Below are 22,251 nucleotides of genomic sequence, written 5' to 3'. Positions count from 1 at the left end.
GTCTCCTTCCCCGGTTCCCCCTTTTCCTTCTCAAGTATCAGTGTTCCAAAGAGCATCCTCTAACAGACTGCCAGTCAGAATGTTAGCAACATTCTAATGCTATTAAATAGAAAGGAAGTGATACAATAGGAGAGGGCAGAACAGCATAAAAAAAAAAACACCAGAGGGCATCACCCTCTAACAAGGTCATGGAGTGTTTCCTGAAATGTTTATTTCAGTTACACACATGTGTATTTGTGTGGACATGTGTGTCCCAGGTCAGAATAGAAAGTTAATCGATTTCTTCTGTGGGTTATGGTCAAAAACACCGCCCGAAAGTGTACCTTGGCTCTCTTACACTTTCCCCCTGGATTACCTTCAGTAGCACCATAGCACCTACTACCAACTATAAGCTGAAAGCTCCCAGATTCGTATCTTATAACCACTCATCTCACCTGAAATCTGGAGTGGTTTATCCAGCTACCTTGAAATAACCATCCCTATGTGACTCACTTACAGACATCTCAATCATAAAATATACAAATCTGAACTGACATTTCTACATGAATCTTCTGTTCTTCACAGTCCGCTGATTTAGTTAACAGGAGCACCATCCACCTACTCACTCATTAGTTTATTTATTCTGGAAGTCCACGAACACAAGGAAAGTGCTTGGCACTGGAGACACAAAGGTAATGAAGACGCCATATCTGCCTCCAAGAAAGTCACAGTCAGAAGCAGAAAATAAACAGAATCGTAAAGTTGCACAACTGTACAGACATACCCAGCTATAATTATAAAGAATACAGGCAAACTAACCCAGTCTGAAGAATTCTAAGAAAGTTTCTAGAGCTTCAGACCTAAGAGGAGGTTTCAGGTAAGAACACTTGTTCACCTGAGGAAAAGAGGGAAGCCTGGGAGAGCGTGCACATGGTAAGCGGTAGCGTGTGTGTGCGTGTGTGTGCACACGCATGTGTTGACAAAACCAAAGAAGAAAGGCCCTCTAAGAAAAGGGGACAGCACAGATAAAGCAAAGATAGAGCCAAAAACCATCTTATCTAAAAAAGCTACAAGATATGAGCTGCTGATGTCCAGAGACCCAGGCAGGGAGGGACAAAGAATGAGGCAGGAAAGACCAGACGCTGGAGACCTTCATCTGTCATGTTAAGAACCTCTGACTTTCATCCTGCAGGAGAGACTGAGGCAGTGAAGAGCTCTAAGGAGGGAGAACTATGATCTGGTCTGCATTTGAGCCACTCTGGTTGCTGTGTGGTCGATCATTTCAGGAGGACACGGCGAGGAGGCTTTTGCATCCGGTCAGGGAAAGTTATAATGGAGATCTGGACCCCAGGCACTAGCCACACACAGTAAATTGAAAAGAGACTGATTTGATGAAAACAGTATGGGGGAGACAGAATTGGTCATCCAGCCACTCAAGCTAGAAACCTGGAGTCTGTTAGGACTCCATTCCTCACCTTTATGCTCCAAATTTATTCAGCTACTGAGCTTTATCAGCTCGGCCTCTTTACCTTTACTTCTCAAACAGATCCTTCACTTCTCATACCCACTGTTTTCATCTTAGTTCAGAGAGTCCATCCTTTGTAATCAGGGCTGTTTGGCTATTTTAATGACTCTTTGCTTGTTTGTCTGCAACCGGCCCCGCTCCCCTTCCACCCATCTGCCCCACAACCAACAGAGCAATGGTGGTTTTCTGGAAGGCAAAACCCCTCAATGTTTCTCCACTGCCGAGAAGAGAGGCGAAAGGCCACCTATGATCTGATGCCGACCCTCATTTCAATTTCATTTACAAGTAGCCCCCTCCCGACCCCAAGCCTGATGTGGTGCAATGCCCTAAACCCCACAGTTCCCTAAAATAGGAAAAACGGACACTGCCCTGGTTCCATACTAAGACGCCTGGTTGTGCCATGTCTCCTCTTTCCATTCAGAATGCCCTTCTCTTTTCGCCCTCACATCTGCCTGAAGACCCCGCTCCTCCCCCTTGAAGATTCAGCCGCTCACCGCATTTTCTGTAACATCTTCCCTGACGTCCACCACAACCCTAAGCAGACTGGAGCACCCCATCTGCACACCACTGCCCTACCCTGTCCTTGTGGCTACTGAAGTGCTGGGCACACTGCCCCGCAACCAATCTTGTGCCCGTCTGTCTCCAATCAGACAGTTAACAACTTGAGTCTCTAATAGCCTTGCAGAACAGAGGCGTCTGGCACCTGGTTGTTGCTCAATATATTCGCTGGGGAAAAAAAAGAATAACTGAATACATTGACTAGAACAGGTCTCTGTCCCTTGGCCCAGAGGTTGCTCCAGAATACCACACTTCCTTATTTTTTAATGGAAATATTAGACGGGAGCTCTTAAAATGAGACCCAAGAACTTGAGACTTTCTCTGCTGTTCTGCCTCAAAGTTGTAGCTGAAACGTTGTACTTTCTCCAGAACTCCCAGTTCTTACATCCATCCAGTCTACTGAATATTTCCTATTAAATGGGTTCCCATAAGCTTAAACTCAACATAGTTTAAACTAATCTTCTTCCATCCCAAAGTACTACGCCTCACAAAAAGATTCTCCTGACTGATTCCTGGGCTCAGCATCTTCCAAGTCCATCACTCAAACCCCCAAACCGAGAGCCTCTGCCTTCTCCCTCTCTCTGGCTGCCCGTAACTGACACCAAATGCAGCATCTCCTTTCCGTTCCCAGAGCCACCTCCTAGCTCAGGGCTCTGTGACTTTGTTCTTGGATTTCTATAATTGTCTTTCAACAGATCTCTTTAGAATAAGCTTCTAAAATTATTTTTTAATCACTCAACACTTAAGTGCATGATCACTGTAAAAAAAAAAAACTAAGTATGTAATATAAACAATTATAGTCCCTCTCCCTTATGCCTTGAATCTCACTCTCACCCCAGAAATAATACCTTTCCAAGTCTAATGTGAATCTGGATAATAAGAGCACACATCAAAGCACCTACTATGTGACAGGCACTATTCAAAGCACTTTAAATAGATTATTTATGCCTCACATCATACAGATCTAGGATATATGCACTATTATTATTATCTCTATTTTCCACATAAGGAGAATAAAATACTAAGGGGTTAAGCATCTTGCCCAAGGTCACACAGCTAGGAAGTAGATACTCTTTGATTTAAACACACATTTACATGCATATTAAATGTGATAAATGCATATATATTATTTTAGGCTTATTTCCTATTTTACACAACAGGGATAACAATTCATTGTATTTTCTTTGTATTTCTCACTTAACACATATCTTGGTTATCTTTTCATATTGATATATAAAAATTTACCTGATTCTTTTTAACTGTTACATGTTATTACAAAGTATGCATACAGCATAATTTATTTAACCAATTCACTGTTGATGGATATTCAGGTTGCTTTCCATTTTTCACTATTGGAAACAATAACATGATTCACATCTATATACATAAATCATGGCTCTTGTGTGTGAATATATCTATAGCACAGATTTATGGAAATAGCGCTGGTAGTATTTCCATTTTTAATTCTGATACATTCTCCCAAAATATCTCCAAAACGGCTACACCAATTTACAGCTTCAATAACAATAAATGAAGGTGCCTGTTTTCCCCAAGCACTTGCCAGTGCTGGATGATATCCATCACTTTAATTTTTAATCTGGTAGGTCTCTTGATGCTCTCTAACAATCTAGCATCTCTCTGGCTTTAACATGTATTTCCCAAAATTCAAATGCAGTTGATCACCTTTTCAGATGTTTATTGGACAACTGCATCTTTTCTGAGAATTCCTACTCAAATCTTTTGTCCAGTTTTCTATTGGATTTTTTAAATGTGTATGTATTGGTTATTTTGCATATTATCAATTTAATACCTCACTATTCATGGTTTTAAGTACAGTTTTCCCAGTCAGTAGCTTACTGTTAAAGTTTGCCTATGGTATCTACAATTATGTCAATTTTTTAAAAACCATGCAGAAAAACTGGTAAGTCTTTTCCTTTATGGATTCTGGGTTTTGTGTCTGAATTAAGAAGGACTTACCAATTCTGAGATAAAACGTGGTTTTCTATAGTGTTTAACAGCTCCCTTTAGCTTTGTTTTGTTTATAAAATTTAGGGCTTCAGTCCATCTGAAATTTATTCCTGTACATAGTACAAAAATACCACCCCATCCCAACTGGTAAACAGATAAGCAGTTATTCTAACACCATTCATTAAACAGTCCAACCCCAAGTCGCTGATAAGAAGTGTGTAGAGGATGTGGCGTATGGTTTTTCCCACACTAAATTCTGAATTCCCACACTGGTTGTGACTAAATTCTCTTTCCTATTCCACTGAACTACTTGTGTATTCCTAGACAACACTTGAATGTTTTCACTGCTATAATTTTAAAGTAATTTAGGATAGCTGGAAGACCCCCCTCCCGGCAACACTCCAGTCCAATGTGTTTTTTTTTTAACTGTGGCTATTCTTTATTTTATTTTGACTTTATTCAAACAAAAACTTTTTTTATCTGAGAATGAGAATGTTAGAATTTACTGGTTAAATGCCAGAAAATAAAATAATTTGGATTTAGCATGGGACTGCCCTGAATTTACAGATTCAGAGGGAGAAAGAATTGAACAACTTTGCCATACTGAAACTGAGGATTAACCTTTGAGTACCAATTTAATCACGTAACATCCTGCTACAAAACGTTCCCCACTGATTCTGGGTTACAATGAAACTGTTCAGTGTCTGTTTTTCAAGTCCTACCCTCTCAAATTTGGTTTTGAAGCCATCTCACCAAGTTTATTTCCCTTTATTACCACCCACAGTTTTCCCAACAAAATGTGTACTTACTGTATCCTAAACAATACTTCATTCCCCGTGTTAGCCATGCTGTGCAATTAGGACAGAGAGGCAGCAGATATATCCTTTGCCCACACATTTTCACTGAAGCACTGGCATTCTAGGCCTGTCCAAAGGCCACCATTACCCATCAGCAAGACATGAGCAGACAGATCTGCCCTTATTAACTCAAAGAGATCTGAACTTGAGGGCAAAGGGCATTTCCGTGATTAAATAACCTACGGCAACATACTGTTCCTTCAGCATTCATTGAACAGAGAACTTAGTATCGCGTAAGGCTGCAGATAAATGGGATTTTGCAACCTGAAGAGACCTTTCTGGCATCCACGCTCCCAATGTGCAGAATATGTTTCCCACAGACTCTCTGACACAGGAGGTAAATATTAGAAGGAATGAGGAAAGGTTAGAAGAGCTGAGATGATACTACCTGAGAAGAAGAGGCTGAAATTAAACTGAAAAACGTTTGATGTATGCCTCTGAAGCCCAGAAGAATGGGAGGAAGCTGGTTCAGCCGAGAAGCTAGAAGGGGCTGCATTACAGCCAAGCAACCACAGCGAGGGAGCAGAGGATCAGGAATGGCGAGGCGGCGGGGTGGCCACACGGGGGAGGCAGAGAGCGCACGACCCGCAGGCGCGCGGATAAGCGGAACAAGTCATCGGAACTGAGGCTCTGGATCCCGCAGCACCTCACAGTCAGACACGAGAGTCTGTGGGGCACCGGGGAGCACAGACACGCAGCCCTCACACATCCGCTCTGAATGAAGGCGGCACAGAGGAAGCAAGTACCATGTATTGAGTTCTTAGCGAAGAGTTTTGCACAAATGTCCTCATTGAAATCACCACGAGCCTGTAGGACAGACAATAGTAACATCTAATGTTGAAGAAATGGAGACTGATCTCAAATACAGGAAGTGGCCCAGCTGGTATTCAAGCCCAGGTGAGTCAGTTTCAAAACCCATGCATCCTCGCCGTCCTGCACTGTCTCTTCAATGCGTCAGACATGGCTCCTTGCAGCTGGGCGTTCTTAGAGCGGGGCACACGGTCATTCCCGGGCCGCCTTAGCCCACACCGACACTAGCTGGGGCTTCCCACATAATCCTAAATGTACCTGCTCTGCAGCTGGCTTGGCCACAGAAATAGCAGCAGCAATTGCCAGCCTGACAGGTATAGCCCCTGAGGATGCTGGTCCACAACGAAGCCCTGGGACTGGGATGTCCAGTGGCGAATCTCATCAGGTGTCACTTGGTGAGGGAATATACTCAAGTGGCAGCACGCTCTGGAATTTTAGGACTTAAAACAGTATTAGGACCACAGTGGACCACAGGGGACCATGAGTTAGCTAAAGAAGACAGTTTAAAAATCAAGAATAGCAGAAAAAAATACAAGACAGGCTGGTAAAGCATCTCAGCTCCACTCATAACCATCAGCCATGGCCTTACTCACCTACCAGGACCTGTTCTGAACCCAACTATCTAAGAGAAAAGGATAGGAGAAGAGGTTCTAAAATGATCAAAGTACTGGCAGAAGCTTAAAAATTAGGACAGTCCACCTGATATACAGGAAGTTGAGGGGCAATTTAATAAAGATCTTGAGCCTCTAGAGGGACATTATATAGAGGCTAATAAAGAGAAAGAGATGCCTTCTTTCATGAACGGGAGGGAGAAGTATTAGAAGGCAATAAGAGGTTTATTTTGGAGCCTAAGAAAAAAAGTCCTTGATCGTAAAATCAACATGAATATGTAAAACCAAAGAACATGACTCTCCTCTCCAAATGAGTGTGTGTTCTCTTTCGTGCATTCATGCCCGCAACACACAATGACCATCGTTATGTGCACTACCTTCTTGGTTTCTGGCAACACAATTTTGATCCAACTTGATAGGGTTTCCTTTCTTCAGGAGCTTACATTCTACAGGGAGAAGGGGTACAGACAACAAATAAATAAACAGAAAATAAATTATGAGGACAACAGCAGAAATCACGTGATAGCAAATGAATGGTAAGGCCCTGCTGGGGAAGTGGCATCTAAGTTGAAACCGGCAGGTAAGGGCAATCTGTATAGAGCAGAGAGAGAAGGTGCTGGCTTAGGGGACCAGCCAATGCAGAGGTTGAGGACCGCATGGGGTAGAGTGTTAGTGATACAAAAGGAGGGACAGTGTGGCCTTGGGGTTACAGGAGGTCAGAGACACAGGCAAGGGCCACATTGCATAGGGTTTTATAAACAAGGTTAGCAAGTGTTGGAGAGGAAAAGGTAAGAAAGTGATTTGTTGAAAGAATCAGTGACATTTTTTGGTTTTAAAACTTAACCCAACTGATGGCCAACATCCAAAAGACAAGAAACAACGCCAGGGAGGATGCAGTGAAAGGGGAACCCTCCTACACTGCTGGGAATGCAAATTAGTTCAACCATTGTGGGAACAATATGGAGGTTCCTCAAAAAACTAAAAATAGAAATACCATTGGACCCAGGAATTCCACTCCTAGAAATTTACGCAAAGAAAACAAGATCCCTGATTCAAAAGGACATATGCACCCCTATGTTCATCGCAGCACTATTTACAATAGCCAAGAAATGGAAGCAACCTAAGTGTCCATTAGTAGATGAATGGATAAAGAAGATGGGTACATACACCCAACTGAACATTATTCAGCCGAAAGAAGAAAAGAAATCCTACCATTTGCAACAACATGGATGGAGCTAGAGGGTATTATGCTCAGTGAAATAAGCCAGGTGGAGAAAGACAAGTACCAAACGACTATTTGTGGAGTATACAAACAAAGCAAAACCGAAGGAACAAAATAGCAGCAGACTCACAGACTCCAAGAAGGGACTAGCGGTTACCAAAGGGGAGGGGTCGGGACGGCGGATGGGGAGGGAGGGAGAAGGGGATTCAGGGCCATGATAATTCACAATCACAATGTAGGTAGGTCATGGGGAAGGCAGTATAGCACGGAGAAGACAAATAATGACTCTATAGCATCTTACTGTGCTGATGGCCAGTGCCTGCAATGGGGTGGAGGGGGGAGACTTGATAATATGGGTGAATGTTGAAACCACAATGTTGTTCATGTGAAACCTTCATAAGATTGCTTATCAATGATACTATATAAAAAAAGAATAAGACAAAAAAACCCAACTGTTTTCTAATGAGCTATTTCCATATATGGTTCTCTCAGGGATCAGTGAGCTCTTTCTGAGGAGACACAGGCCATGATATGTCATTTCTCAGAATTATCGAGGCCTAGGAATTATCTGGAAGCACTCGTTAAGAGTAAAGTCAGGAATATTTATTATCAACTTAAGAACCAGAATCCCAGGGTACCTGTATTACTTTTAACAGATGTTTCATTGAACTCTTACAATCAAGCAAAGATGGATGTACTGGTTTGATGGGATGGCCAGGGAGTTTGGAAACACACGTAAATTAAGATCTCAGCTCCACCAGTTAATGGGTGACATGCAGGAAGTTACCACGTTTCCTGAGCCTCATTTTCCTCATATGTAAAATGGGAGTAATACAACCTGCAAGTCATAAGGCCATGTGGAAGACTAAATGATATACCATATGCAAGGTGCCAAGCACATAGTAAGCACTCCATGAACCCTGAATGAGTGAGGATATGCATGAATACAGAAAACCTATGCATGAATGAAAAGCTAAATATATGTATACATTCACTCAAGCTCTTTGGAGTCTGCAGTGTTCCTTACCACCAGCAGAGAGCCCAGGATCTCAGACAGGGGAGGTAGGACCCAGGGCCAGAAGCCAGCCTCCACACTGTCTCCTACTTAGCCTTTCTTCATATCTCTCTTCCTGTTCAACTGGCCTAGCACTTGACTCACTACTAACCCCTACCCCTTCCCACCTCTATCTTCCCCTAAAACATAAAACAACCTAGCTTTCCTCCCTGTCCAGTCTGCCCTGAAGATGACCTCCAGCTGGTTGCCAGGAAGATGGTGTGACAGGTGCCATTGAGTGCCAGGAATTGTCTAAGGTGACCAGCCATCCCAGTTTGTCCAGGACTTTTCCAGATGTAGCACTGAAAGTCTTGGAAAGCACCTCAGTCCCTGCCTAGTAAGCCAGGACAGTTGGTCACCGTACCCAACCCCTTACTCTACACTACCCTGTGTTGCTGCACACCACTTCCAGCGTCTGTGTGCGCCCCAGCATGGTCCACGGTATGCACTGCTGTCCGGGTCCTACCGCAGTGTTCCGGGCACTATCTCTACCTCACCTACGGGATTGGACAAGACCACACTCAGTGGGTCCTATCAATGTCATGGAACTAGATTTTGGTCCCCAGAAATGGGCATCAGGCTTCTGAATCAATTGATGTGTACCCTCCAATCCATCTAGCCACTACTGCCAGAGTTGATGCTCTAAAATGCAAGTCTGGCACTGGCCGTTCCCTGCATAAAACCTCTCAGTGACTCCTAGTCCATAGAATAAAGAGCAATCTCCATCATAAATTCTCTTCACAACCCAGCCACAACTGACTAGACCGTTTCGTACTTCCCCTCTTTTGCATATGCTGTTCCCTCCTTTACAATGCCTTTCATCCTTTTTATATCTCGTCAGCTCTTGGTTAATTCCCTCAGGTTTTCCACAAATGTAATCTCTGCCTCTCCCCAGTTTCTACTGTGCCTTACATATATATGTTTACTGTAGTACTTATCACATGGCATAGTAATTAGGTGTTTTAAAGTTTATTTTCCCTACTGGACGACAAATTCCTTGAAGGTAAGTTTCATGACCGGCTCCTCTTTGTATTCTCAAGAGCCCAGCACCAGACACTGCCATCTTGTTGTAGCATTTTTAACACCCACTCCTATTTGATGACTCTAAACAGCAAACCACTGCTGTCAGATTAGTTTTCATTATCAGTATTTTGCATCCCTGATTATCCTATCCCTGACCCTTACATTGTCCCTCATAAATAAAACAGGGCTCCAAAATGGGCTAGGAAAATTGGGGAGGGGGCAAGTGCATCCACTCATCATTTTATTTTGGAATTAAAAAACTAAAACCTGGAGGTTCGATTTTTTTACAGACATGCGACAAAACAGCTGGGTCAAAACACCCATTTTCACTAGCATTGTGTATTGGTCATAAAAACTCAATAAACTATGAATAAATGAATGAGTAAATGATTGATAAGGGGGTTCTAGTCTGGACATATGATCTTTTGTGTTCTTATACCCAACTAGGCACCTTCACCAGATGTGACTACAAAACGTCAAAACTCTTCTCTGTTTTATGTTTGTATTAACAAATAGGCCAGAATGCCACTGCTCAGAAATTTTCTAGAATTCCTCTTTGGAAACTGTCTTAAGAACCAACGTATTAGTCAACAACCTATAAGCCATTTGCTACTACTTTACAGCCAAATCTTGCATTTGTATTACCCAGCATGAACCATGGCTAATCCATAAGGCTTGGCTCCTAAAGACATCTGGCTATTTTCAAAATTAAAAGCCAACCTCAAAAGATGAAAATTTTCCACGATTGAAGATATGTAAAAGGATGTGGCTCTAGTCCATTCCAAGAATTACAAAATGTATCTTGAATAAGTGGGTGAAAATATGTGTACACTGTGCATCGGAATCCTTCCCTTTGTTTTGGACACACTGTAGCCAAGTGGACATATCCCTACCTGAAGGGAATATGCCAATGAACTGTGGTTGTATACATGTATGCTTCTGGGAGGAAATAAAAGGTTTATGAAGTCTATGTGTTTATAAATATATCATTTCATCTTAATTCAGCAGAGTTAACTGAGACTCTACTATTTTAATGTTTTTATGCCAAGTACTGGGAAAAGCAAGATCCACGAAATCTCATTCCTACTCTCAGAGACCTCAGAGTTAGAAAAGACACACACGTAGAGTGACACGGGGACAGAAGTATAACAGTGGAAGTATACATTCAACAGAGGTGCAGCACCTCTGAGGAGAATGTGTCACAGACGCAGCAACACCACACCAAAGTTTGGTGGAAGGATAAGTACAAGCACAAGCTTCACCAGACTTAATGAGTTGGGCAATCCAGGTACAGGAAACAGGATGTGCAAAGACACTGAGGCATGAAATGATACAGGGCATTTGGGAAATGACAGGCCATTTGGCATTGCTGGAGCACGGAACGCAAGGTGGAAATGTGGAGGTATTTCCTTGGCGAGGCTATGGATACCCCTGTAACGGAAAATGTGTATTTTTGTCCTCAGATGATTATGTGTGTCCACTGTTTTTCCAAAATACATCAGTCAATGGCACATGTATTTATTACATGATTTTATTTTCGCCTGAATTTATCACAGCAATTTCTCTGATCTCTGTTCCTATTTGTTCTGTTCCCCATTCCCCTCTCACCTTTTACTCATTTCCCTCCATACTCCAGTTATCTGGCTCCCTTTCCCCTCAGATTGTCTCCTCCCATATCGATCTGAGTCCATCTATAGTCTCATAGGTCATCTATCCTCATCTCTAATATCAAGCAACTCCCCTTCTCTCCTTCAGGACAGAGCTCAGATGACCTCATCCCTGTAGCAAGTCCTCTTGGCGAAGTCTAGTGGTTAGAATGAAGGATCTGTATTTGAGGCCTGGGTTCCTCATTCACCATCTGTGTGATCTTGTGCCAGTCATTTGTCCTCTCCAGGCCCTGCTGTCCTCATCTGTAAAATAGGGGTAATGCAAACTGCACAGACAACTGAAAGGGTCTATTCAATTGAACTAAATTAAATTATTAGGAAAAGGTATAATAAATGTAAAGGACTCAGTATGGAACCTGGCACATCATTGGCCTTTAAAAGCTATTGTTGACCGTAAATTCAAACTGTCTAGTGATTCTCATGTGTTAAATCATACACATACCGACGGCGATGTCATTGCATTGCCTTGACCTTGATTCCGCCTGTTTTTCTGGTGTGCCTGGAAGGCAGGGCTGCTGTGTTGCACAAGTCCAATGCGAACGATGCCCCCAGGATGGGACAACAGGCGAGTCCGGGAAAGACGGTTTTCTTTTCAGTTTGTTTCTTTCCATAGTTGGACTGTTTTAACTTCATAAATATATTACTTTGTTTTAAAGGGTCAGTGGGGTTTCTAGACTGGGAGATTTGGGGCTCTTTTGTGGGTTGGGTGGTTTGGTTTCTATGTATTGGTTTCTATTTTGTACCTTTACTTAAAAAAAAAAAAACACCTAAACTAATTAATGTTCTCTCTCTCAAGACACTCAGTGTTTTAGAAGTCGTTCCAGTCAGACTTAGCCGGGATTTCAGAAAAAGGTTGATCAGAAAGTATCTGCTGACAGAAAGAGGAATGAGCACAGGCTTCAAGCAGACCTGAAATCGTGGATTTGGGGCCACCGTTTACAAATTACATAATCTCATTAAACCTTTGTTTGCTCGTGTTTGTAAGGCAGTTAAGGACTCCAGCCACATTCAGACACCTCCAGTACCTAAATGAGACCCTGCGTATGTAAAGCACCTGGGGCCAGGTGTGGCACACAACGGGTTCTCAATGAATGGCACCTGTGACCATTTTTTATTATGTGCAAGTTGCCGTCCTGACGTCTGGCTTGTAACAGGGTAGCCTTAAGGTGCTGGTTAAAATGGACAATTAAATTGGGCTGGTATTAGGATTAAGAGTCTGTCATAGATTAAGGTTACGAGTGAAATTAGAGTTCAAATAGGGTTCGAATTAAAGAACATAGAGGTTATTATTCAGGATGGGGTTAAACAGAACTGGATACTGGAAGTAAGAAGCAGGGTGAGGAGTACTGGTTTAGTTGGGTGGAAAATTAAAGAGCAAAGCAACATGGAAACTTACGTTGAATTTACTGATGAAGGCAAGTCATACAGAGAAGGGTTAGAGTGCAGAGCAGAGTCAAGTCTTCAGAGTTTTTCCCTTCAGGTGCTGGCATCCCCCTCCTGGAAGGATATGCGTCCTTACCTCACTTAGGCTGAGTTCCCTGCCTCTTCCCTCTGAGCCCAGCAGTGTGGAGAAAGGAATGCCCAGGGCCCACACAGGGCGTCAAGCCAGCGCCGCTGCCAGCGCCACATTCCACGCCCCCAGCTACCCAGGCTGTTGCTGAGCGGACAGGGGCCTTCAGGAGCCAGAAGCCGCCTCCTCTCCATGCTCCTTCTCTGCTCCCCCCAATCCCCACTGCAGCTACCAGCTCTTAAATCCCACGGACAACCTCTGTTAGACTGTGTACAAGTGTCTGGGAAACGCATATTGTATGTCATGGAATTTCAGAGGGGAAAGTAACCATAGAGATGACCATCCACATGGATACTTTTATTTTATCTATTTTCACAATGAGGATAATCCTTGTAGGTCGGTCTTTCTTTGTAAAACTTTACTCCCAGTGAAAAGGGTGCCTGGAAGATGCTGGGTGCGCACGTACAAAGGACACTGGAATGACTGTAGGCCAGGAGCTACTCCAAGTGGAGACATCCCCTCCTGCAGGAGAAACTACCCTTTCGCTCCGAGATACTCAAGAGCGAGGAATCCTCCAACTGTACTGCTGGAGAGCACTGGGAAGGATTCTCCTTGTTCCCCCTGCCCCCAGGGGACTACTGCCTGCCCCACTACCGGTACCCCCTTTACTCTACACCCGTGGGAACACAGGAAGACACTGAACTTCTCGGAGTTTCATGTCCTTATCTGCTCCACAAGGGGTATTAATCAGGCAATCCGGAAGGTCCCTTACAACTCCAGCTCTCCTATCCCATCATTCTAAAGGCCGTGACTGCTTCCTATTCCCAGCGCCTAAAGTGCTGCCAAACTGATGCTGATGGTGCAGAAAAGGGAAAAGGAGCCAGTAGGAAAAGAGCCTTCCAGGGCCTCATTTGCTAGCTCTTAATACTCCCTCTCCAAAGCGGCTCGCCCCATCTCCCGCACCCCGGGTTCTCATCCAGAGCAGTAGAGTAGAGGGTGGGGCCAGACCAACGGCAAACAGAGACTTAAGTGAGGACCGGCAGAGGGATCGCTGGGAGCAGCAGATGGAAATCCGATCAGTGAGAGGGGCCTGGGACCCAGTCCCACATCCTGCTGTCCCCCTCCCATCCCGGCGCCAGAACTGACTAACCTGTCCTCTCTTAATCCCACCGGGATGATCTCTAATCTGAAGATTATACTCTTTCTCCGTCAAGACTCTTCAACTAGGATACCCCGATCCTTCCCCTCTGAAGCCTCCTATCTTTTTTCTAAAACACACCCACTCCTCTCTTTTCTCCCCACAAATAACTCCTACCAACCTGGTCCACCTCTGCCAGCTCTTCCCCGCATCTGCCCTCCTCCCCACTCCGCGAGCCAGCCCCCTCGCCTTGCATCCTGGCCTCTACGTTCCTCGGCTACACTGTGCCCTCCATCCTCACCTCTCAGAGACTTCAAGATGTCAGAGAACCCCAGGCAGACAGACAGGTTTGGAGTCACTGGCAGATGGCAAAGCAGGAAGCCAGGCAGCCCAAGGCGGCCAAAAAGTGTCCTGCAAGTAATTCTTAAAGATGACCCGGACTCTCGGAAAATGTTCAAGAGGCAGGCAGAGCTCTTCTCCCAGAAACCACAGTGAAACTCAAGAAACTGAGAGAGAAAAAAACGGTGGTGCAGTACTTTGATCCCCCTAAAGGATCTTCCCAGAGAATATTCTCTCTTGGCCTCTCCATCAGTGACTAACAATTACACAGAGCATTACTGATTACAAAGTACTTCCACTCCACGTGCTCGTCCTTGAATTACGAGGTGTCGGAGATATTAAGTCCATCACAGAGGGCTGAGAAAGCATGTCTGAGGGGGAGAAGATTACCCAAACATTAAGGATTAGCTTGGTGAGCTACAGTCATCAGCTCAGAAGGGGAGTTGGAAGTCATGCACCCACGTCCCTCATCTAGGGATGAAATATGATCTCCCAGGATTGGAAGACACTTTAAAAGTCCTATTGTCCCATGCCCTAGCCAACACTGTACCTTCTGCTGTTAACTGTCAGTCTAACCTCGGGTAGGGCAGTTAATCCCTCTGGACCTCCGCTGCACCTGTATCATAAGGGGTTGGACAAATATTTTCTAAGAATCCTCATATATCTAAGATTCTTTGATTCACAAAGTCTAAAAATTAGAAAATTATTCCCAAAAGCTATGTTTGAGCAAAACTGACTCAGAAGATCCTGAGATGTAGCAAGACTCCTCCAGAGATACTCAAATCACGAAGGACAGAAAACCCCAGGGACTTGGGACTCTTGAGCCAAGACCAAGGACAGGCCCCCTGCCTCCCTCAACTATCTATATCTCGCCCTGGGGACAAGAATCCCCTGAGTCCCTGATGCAGGGTCCCAAAGAGGGCAGCTTCTGTAAATCAGACCTTTCTGCCAGGAATCTAACTCACTAAAACTTGAGAAGAAAGGACAAGATGCTCTGAAAGGCAGAAATATCAGAAAAAATACTGGGGGAAAGGGCCAGGAATAGAGAGGCAGCGGATAAGAAGGGTTAGGGGAGCAAACTATTGAGTTGCTTTGCAAACTGCTTGGTTGGGCAAGAGTCTGAAGTGAAATCACTCCCTTTTGGAAGGGGTAAGATTTCTCTGACAAGGGGTTGGGGGTAAATGTTGATTCCAGTGGCCTGCTTTTCAAAGGAAATTGCCTGGGGCCACCAATTGTTGCTGGACCATAACTAGGGGCTCTTGGGTCCGAGGAACTAGGGATGTTGGAGTTTAGGAGAATGGTCAGGGTAACTGGTTACCCACCGGAGAGGCGTCCCTGGGCGCATCGTTGATAAGGGGACCCCAGGGCTCTGAGGATCCCTAGTTGCCACAGGAGGGAGGGCGGGGCTGGAGGATCCGGGGCTAGTGGGCACACCCTTGCCCAGGCCTGCAGTGGCCGCTCTCGCCAGCTGGCCCAGGGCCCTGCCCGACTCCCCTGCCTCCACCCCAAGCCTAAGAGGGGTGCGCGCCGGGTCCCACTGCTGAGACAGCTTCCTCCCTGCGCTCCACACCCGAGGCCGGCCGGCGGAGCTCCCGGGGGAGAAGGTAGAAGGCACCACGGCGGCGCGGAGGGGGTGTGCGGGGCGGGGACAGTGGGGAATGCGGCAGCCCGGCCCCCCCGCGACCAGCCCAGCCCCCCGCCGCCCCCCCTCCACCTCCAGCCGAATGGTTCGCTCCGAGCGCCCTATTTAATCCCCGCGACTGCAGCAGCGCCGGCTCCCTCCCGGTCCCCGCCTCGGCCCCGGGCTCCGAAGCGGCTCGGGGCGCCCTCTGGGTGGCGTCGTTGTCTGCCCCGCCCCGGCCCAGCCCCTGGGGACCCAGGCTCGCCAGCGCCCAGCCGGGGAGCCGGCCGGGAAGCGCGATGGGCGCCCCCTCCGCCCTGCCCCTGCTCCTGCTCGTCGCCTGCTGCGGGGCGCCCGGCGGGGCCAACCTCTCCCAGGACGGTGAGTGAGGGAGGGGGCGGCGCCAGGGGACGCGGGGAGTGACCCGGGCGGGGGCTGCGCTCGGCGGCGGGGGCGGAGGGAGCCTATGGGCTTTGTTTGGAGGGTTAAGGTCGCCAGCCGCCGCGAATCCCCGTGTCTGTCTCAGCATCCGCGTCTCTGTGGATGGCGGGTGTGCCGGGTGCGCGCCCTCCCTGTGCACCGCCGAGTGTGTCTGCGTGTGCACCAGGGTTTGGGTCTGCTTTAAGCCCCGGGTCTGCCTGTGCTGATGTCCGTGTGTGCGTCTGGGTGTACGCGCCTGTGTCGGTGTCTGGTTCTGCGTGCGTTTGTCAGTATCTGTGTGTGTGTCTGTGTCAGTGTGTGTTGGGGGCGGAGTGAGATCTGTCGCTGTTTCAGTCAGGGCGTGTGTCGGGTGTTTGTGGGTATGTCTGGAGGGGTTGGGTAGCCAGGGCAATGCCCCAAACTGCTGTGTGCAAACATTTCTGCTCCCTCGTCGCCCCCCAGCCGCGGCGGGGCCCCGAGTGGGCAGGAAGGGGCCTGGGTGAGGCGGGGAGGGGGGCGTGGGCAAGGAAGGGGGGGCTCTCATTGGAGCAAAACAACAACACAGGGCGAAGGGGGCCCCAGGATGGCAGTATCCCTAGCGGTGGCAGAAGCTAGGAAGAGCAACCCAGACAGGAGAGGAGGAGGTGGGCGGAGGCTGGGCCAAAGGAAGGATCAAGATATTTGGAAAGGAGGATGCACAGAAAACCCAGAGCTTTCCTGGGGGAAGCGGTGATTTTCCCAAACAGGGGGTGGGGTCGGTTGCCCAGCCCCTCTGCCCCCGGCTGGAACTCCAGCCTTCTGTGGTTTGTAATGGTAGAGTGTCAGGGGAGAGTGGGGGGCAGGGAGCAGGGCGGCGTGAGGGGACTTGGGGAAGAGCCCCTCCCGCCCAGACCCGGCTATGTAGGTCAGCGCTGTGGGGGCACCTCAGCTTTCTTCAAGGCTGCTGACAGCTAGTGGGGTGGCAGGGGGCACTCTTCAGGGAGCCCAGGAAGGGAGCCACAGCCCAGAGCCTCAGGTCCCCGCAGGGGGAGGGCAGGCTGTGAAGAGACTACAGGAATGCATCCCCCTGGGTCCTCCGCCCCTGTCCAAGGAGGACGGGGCAGGGGAGGGGGACAGGGGACTGGCCCTCTGCAGAGCAAAGGGATATGAGGAGAGTGAGGGGAGGGTGGTGGCTATGCCCGGCCAGATGCCAACGAAAAACAGAAAGAACCGCAGGGGAGGAGAAAGGGGAGGCGGCTCCTGGGCGATGGACCCAGTGGCCAGCAGGGATGGGCACAGGGCCAGGGCAGGGCGGGGGTGGAGAGGGGAGGGGTTGAAACTGGGGAGGATGATGTAAAGAATTTCATCTGAAGAAAACAGGCCAAGAGCCAGGGTGCTGGAGGAATAATCACTCAGTCTCTCCTGACCTCCTCCCCTGCCCTGTCTCCATCACCATAAGGGAGTTCTCCAGCTGGTCGGGGACACTGGGGGTGCCCGTCCTCATATGAGCAGGCTGGCTGACTCCACCTGTACACATCAGCACGCCCCATGGGGAGTTCCTGCCCAGTCACCACAGAGGCAGCAGCCCCTCCTCTCCCCTAGGAGGAATCCCCCTTCCCGGAGGACCACGCTGGTGACCCCACTCCCTGCGGAGGGGAGCAGTCCTGAGGGAGGGCAGCACACTGCCCCAGTAATGGCTCTCTGCCAGGCCTTGGCCCTCAGCGGCAGCCCCTCCTGGCCTTCGCATCCCACTAGCTGCATTCAGGAGAGACAAGTGTGGCCCAAGCTGCACCTATTCAGCAAAGGGAACTGACGGCACCAGGCTGGGACCTCAGCAGAGAGAAGTCATCCCAGAAAGCTGAGCTCTTCAACTCTAGGCTGTAAACACTGGCAGACGGCGCCCGCCAAGTCTTTCTTCACTGGCTGTACTGTTCTTGGTCCTCAGTGCGGGGGCCCAGGCCCTACTTGGACTTCAGGTTGAGACAAGAGAGAAGCTCTGTCTTCATGTTTATAAACATGTCTCAGCACAGTGGCTGGAGGGGAAAGGTAGGAGGCACTAGCTTTTGAATGGAGAATTTCTAGAGGAGTCAGGGCTGGGTAGGGAGGTCTGTTCCTGAGAAAGAGTCAAACCAAGCTTCCCTTTCCTCACTGAGCATTATTGGTCTAGAGAGTAGACATTTCTGCTGTGCAGTGTCTCAGGACGCACTGGTGTACAAGAGGCACAACCACATACCTCTAAATTCATTCTACCTTTTTGTTTCGCGATCTGGGAAGGCCAGCTCTGGTGTGGCAGCAGGTGCACAGACCTAATGCTCATGGATGGTGATCCTGGAGGCCGAGTTGACCAGGACCATGCTGAACGTGTGCCCTGGCCTGGGGCCCCTGGGCGGGGAGCCAGGCAGTACACAGCTTGCCTGCTAACAACTGACCAAAAGCAGGAGAGAGACAGGCTGTGCAAGTTTAAGGACAAGGTACCCTAACACACTGGTGTTTGAGTGGTCAAGGGTGTGTGTAGAGTGGCTACTTGCATTTAGAATAAAGACAACAAACTTCCTGTGCTGCTGGGGTATACAGTTCCCCAGGGCACAGCATAAATTTTTTAGGCTTCATAAAGCTGAACAGGGATTCAGAGATTGGAGAAGGGCAAGCAACTGATATCTGAACCCGGCCATTAGCGCTGTGGCTAGAAGCCCAAGAATGGTTTAGATGTTGATAATTTGCCACCTGCCCCTTCCTCCTCACATTTCTCCACCAGTATTGATAAAAGTTGGCAATTCCAGGTTGGGGGACACAAGGCCTGTGAACTTAATGTGTCCTGTGGTTCTCTCTCTGGTGAGCAGCTTGACATTCAGGCCTGTGACCAGCCTTCCTTGAATTCTTCTAAGTTATTTCCAGCCCTCTGTGAGTTGACCTGGCACAGAGACGGATGGATGAGTAGACAGCCTTACTTTTGCTTTGTACCAGGCTATAGCTATTTAACCTTGCACTGCACTGCCCCACACATGAACATCTTTCCCTTCCCAGCGACCTTCTGCCCACTGCCATCCACTCTGCAGCCCCTGGCCAGGTGCCCAGGATAGAGATCATGCCCAGTGTGCCAGAGAAGGGCAGCAGGTTCTCACTCCAGAGCAGCCCGCGGATCTGCTTGGCAGACCTGCTCCATCCAGTTTCTGTTCCGAGTCGCAGCTGTAACTGTTGTGTTTCTGTTCCTGGTCTCTCCCCAGTTGCAGCTGTAATCCTTTGGAGGGATATGCTCCCCCTTCAGACATGTGCCTTTTCTGGCACAGAGAAGTTGAGGCATCAGAGATATGGTAGAGTTTGGTTAATTCCATGCAAAGCCAGCCTGTCTGATGTGGGGCCCACGGTGGGGCACATCCACTGCCAAGCCAGCAGTTCTGCCAAAGAGTCTGCCCTGAATGCTCCCTAACACTACAGTACTGCTGGTTTGAGGAGCTTTTCCAGGACAGTGGGTTCCTCATTTTCATTCTTAAAGATGTGAAACTCCTTTACCAAAAATCAAAGAACTGTTACTCTTATTGAAAGAGAGAAGTAAGACCTGTAGCCCTGTCAGCTTCCCCATACTCTCCATAGTCCTTACGGCACAACCAGGGGCTCTGATTTTGAGATCCTCCACCCTAGACTGACCACGAGCCAGCTCACTAGCCTTTAGTTTTCTCACTCCCTCTTTCCTCTTTCAGCTGAGAAAGAAAGGAGGTCCAAATCTGATTTCAAGCCTGCCTTGAAGGAGACATTCACTATTCACTGGCAGAATGACTCATAGTTCTGCAGCCATAAAATAACACAGATGGCATCTTTTTGGTGTTCTGGTCACTCTGAAACAGCAGACTGGGCTCTTAATGCCACTGCTCGGTAAACCCTGAGCTCAGATTCCGGTTCTCCTGGCTGTTATTCCTCTCTTACAATCCCGGTAATACGTAGAATGGGATCAAAAGCTGCTTGTCCTTAAGTCACACACTAGGAAAAATATCTTCACAGTTACCACTAGAGAAATAAAACCCTGGGGGCTGTGACTAGTCTCACTCTTTGTTGTTTCCTACCACAGTAGAACTGTATGCTGTTCAGCAATCCCTTTTCTGTCGTCTGCTTCCCAGTAATGGACGGGACCCAAGGATGGCAATCTAGGTTCCAGATTCTCCATGAAAGCATGCTGAGGACTGGACCAGCTCCTTACCGACAACTGAGTGAGAAACCCCAGGGCATGAAGAAGTTTAGATAATTGTATATCTTCTCCTTTCATTTTTCATGCTAAAACTGAGTATTTCCTGTTTAGCCACTGGCTACAGGCCCATAGATACCAGAACATTTTTGTTTCCTGGATCAGGTCATGCCCTAGCGGCCCATGCATAAACTCAGAGAAGAGCAATCCCTGTAGGAATGCTTTTGAGAGAGAAAGCGAAATAAACCATCAGAAAAACATTCAAGTCTCTAAGAACTCAGCCAAATTAAGAATAAACACTCCACATTTGTAAAATGGAGACGAACAAGGCTCTGCGGCCAGAGACCTGCTTCTTCCTGTAGGACCAGCAGTGGTCATGACTCTTGATAAGGCAGACCAGCTGATGGCCAGCATTCCTACAACCCACGTAAAAACCCATTCCAACCCTGATATAAGAAGGAGCCCCATCCCTTCCAGCACAGAGAAGCCAACCCTGAGCCAAGCCAACTTCAAGAGTCTTGAACACGAGAAGCTGTTGAAATTTTTGCTAAATAGAGGCTCAGTAAAGCTACATATTCTTCACTGATGCAACAAGTAGTGAAAAAAGAACTAATTGTCCTCGTACCAAAATTTCCCTAAGCCTAATGAGAGTGACTAAAAGTCCCAACTAACACAGAGGCTAAGTGCTGAGGGCAATACCCTTCTTCAAAGGGGTATCCCTTGCTCTTTTCCATGTATGATCAAGACTGGCCCAATCAAAGCAATTTGGGTGCCCGGAGCACCACCTCTGATACATCTCATGCCCTCTCCGATGGCGATGCAATTTGGCTTCCTGGTGCCCTAGTGTTTCTGAGGAGACACAGGCTTCGTGGCACTATTTCCCTCATTAGAATATAATTCTGTTCATCACTGGTTGTAGCAAAATAAAACTCCCTCTGCCACTACTAATATTTAGGCAATTGTCATAATTCCTGAGGCTCATGTCAACAAATTCACTGTGGTGGTAGATCTCACATTTTATACACATTTGGCTGTGATAGGTTCCAAGTGCTTCAGGAGGCCTGTTAGAGTAACTGATCGGCGTGGCATGATTCCGAGAGAAGCCCTGTGTCACCGTTTCGGTTTGATTTTCTGAGAGAAGGCTGCCTTAACCCGGGATCCTAGTTGCCCTGTTTTGTGGAACAGGCGTCTGGTGCTTTGAGCTCTCCATGGTGCTAGCCTCTGATGGGGACACTCCGGCCTCCTCCTGCTGCTCTCCGTGGTCCTGCCTCTCCCTCCGAGGTTCAGCCTCCTCACTCTCCACAGTGCGGCCCTCACAGCAGGGCTGGAGTCTCCCTCCCCCACCACGCACACGCACATAATCTTAGTTATGATCCCTGACCTGCTCCACCAGGAAGAGGGTGACAAAGACTTGAGATAGAGATCTGGAGAGTCCTCACAACCATCTAATCAACTGCAGGAAAGGGACAAGAAAGAGCAAGAGATTCTGAGCTAGAAAAGAAGTGCTATCTGAAATGTTCAAGAAACACTAGGGCCTGGCGTGACCTCAAATGGCCTCAAAAGAACTAGATGTCTTGCCACATATGGACTCACAGATTAAAAACAAAGTGACAAATAGTCATTGATCCAGATTAAGATAGTATTGATTCTATATAGTAACTGCATGTATACTGCAAACATAGAATGCAAAATGAGTGCTACTCAGGTTGAGAGCATGCATGTCAACACCACTCTGACCTGACAGCGAGCTCTAACTGCCCTGCGACGGTGCTGCTTTTCCCTTTTCCCACAAC

The 22,251-nt window shown here is 47.5% G+C and overlaps 2 protein-coding genes across 9 annotated transcripts in view; one reads left to right on the top strand and one right to left on the bottom strand.

Annotated features, from left to right (window-relative positions):
- AIM2 (absent in melanoma 2) overlaps window positions 1-22,251 on the bottom strand; it is a 91,925-nt gene that overhangs the window by 59,270 nt on the left and 10,404 nt on the right. The window lies entirely within an intron of this gene.
- CADM3 (cell adhesion molecule 3) overlaps window positions 16,026-22,251 on the top strand; it is a 28,988-nt gene continuing 22,762 nt past the window's right edge. For 2 of the 6 annotated variants that reach the window (XM_073222124.1, XM_073222123.1), the window contains exon 1: window positions 20,432-20,483. In XM_073222124.1, coding sequence (XP_073078225.1) covers window positions 20,447-20,483 — 37 coding nt within the window. In that variant the 5' untranslated portion in view covers window positions 20,432-20,446. Of the gene's footprint in view, window positions 16,264-20,431; window positions 20,484-22,251 lie in introns of those variants that run through there. The other 4 variants (XM_037023780.2, XM_037023779.2, XM_037023781.2 and 1 more) reach the window with 4 other exon arrangements.

This window comes from Manis javanica, chromosome 14 (genome assembly GCF_040802235.1).
Source record: "Manis javanica isolate MJ-LG chromosome 14, MJ_LKY, whole genome shotgun sequence".
In the NCBI taxonomy this organism is placed as follows: Eukaryota; Metazoa; Chordata; class Mammalia; order Pholidota; family Manidae; genus Manis; species Manis javanica.
This window is presented reverse-complemented; position numbering and strand designations above follow the sequence as displayed.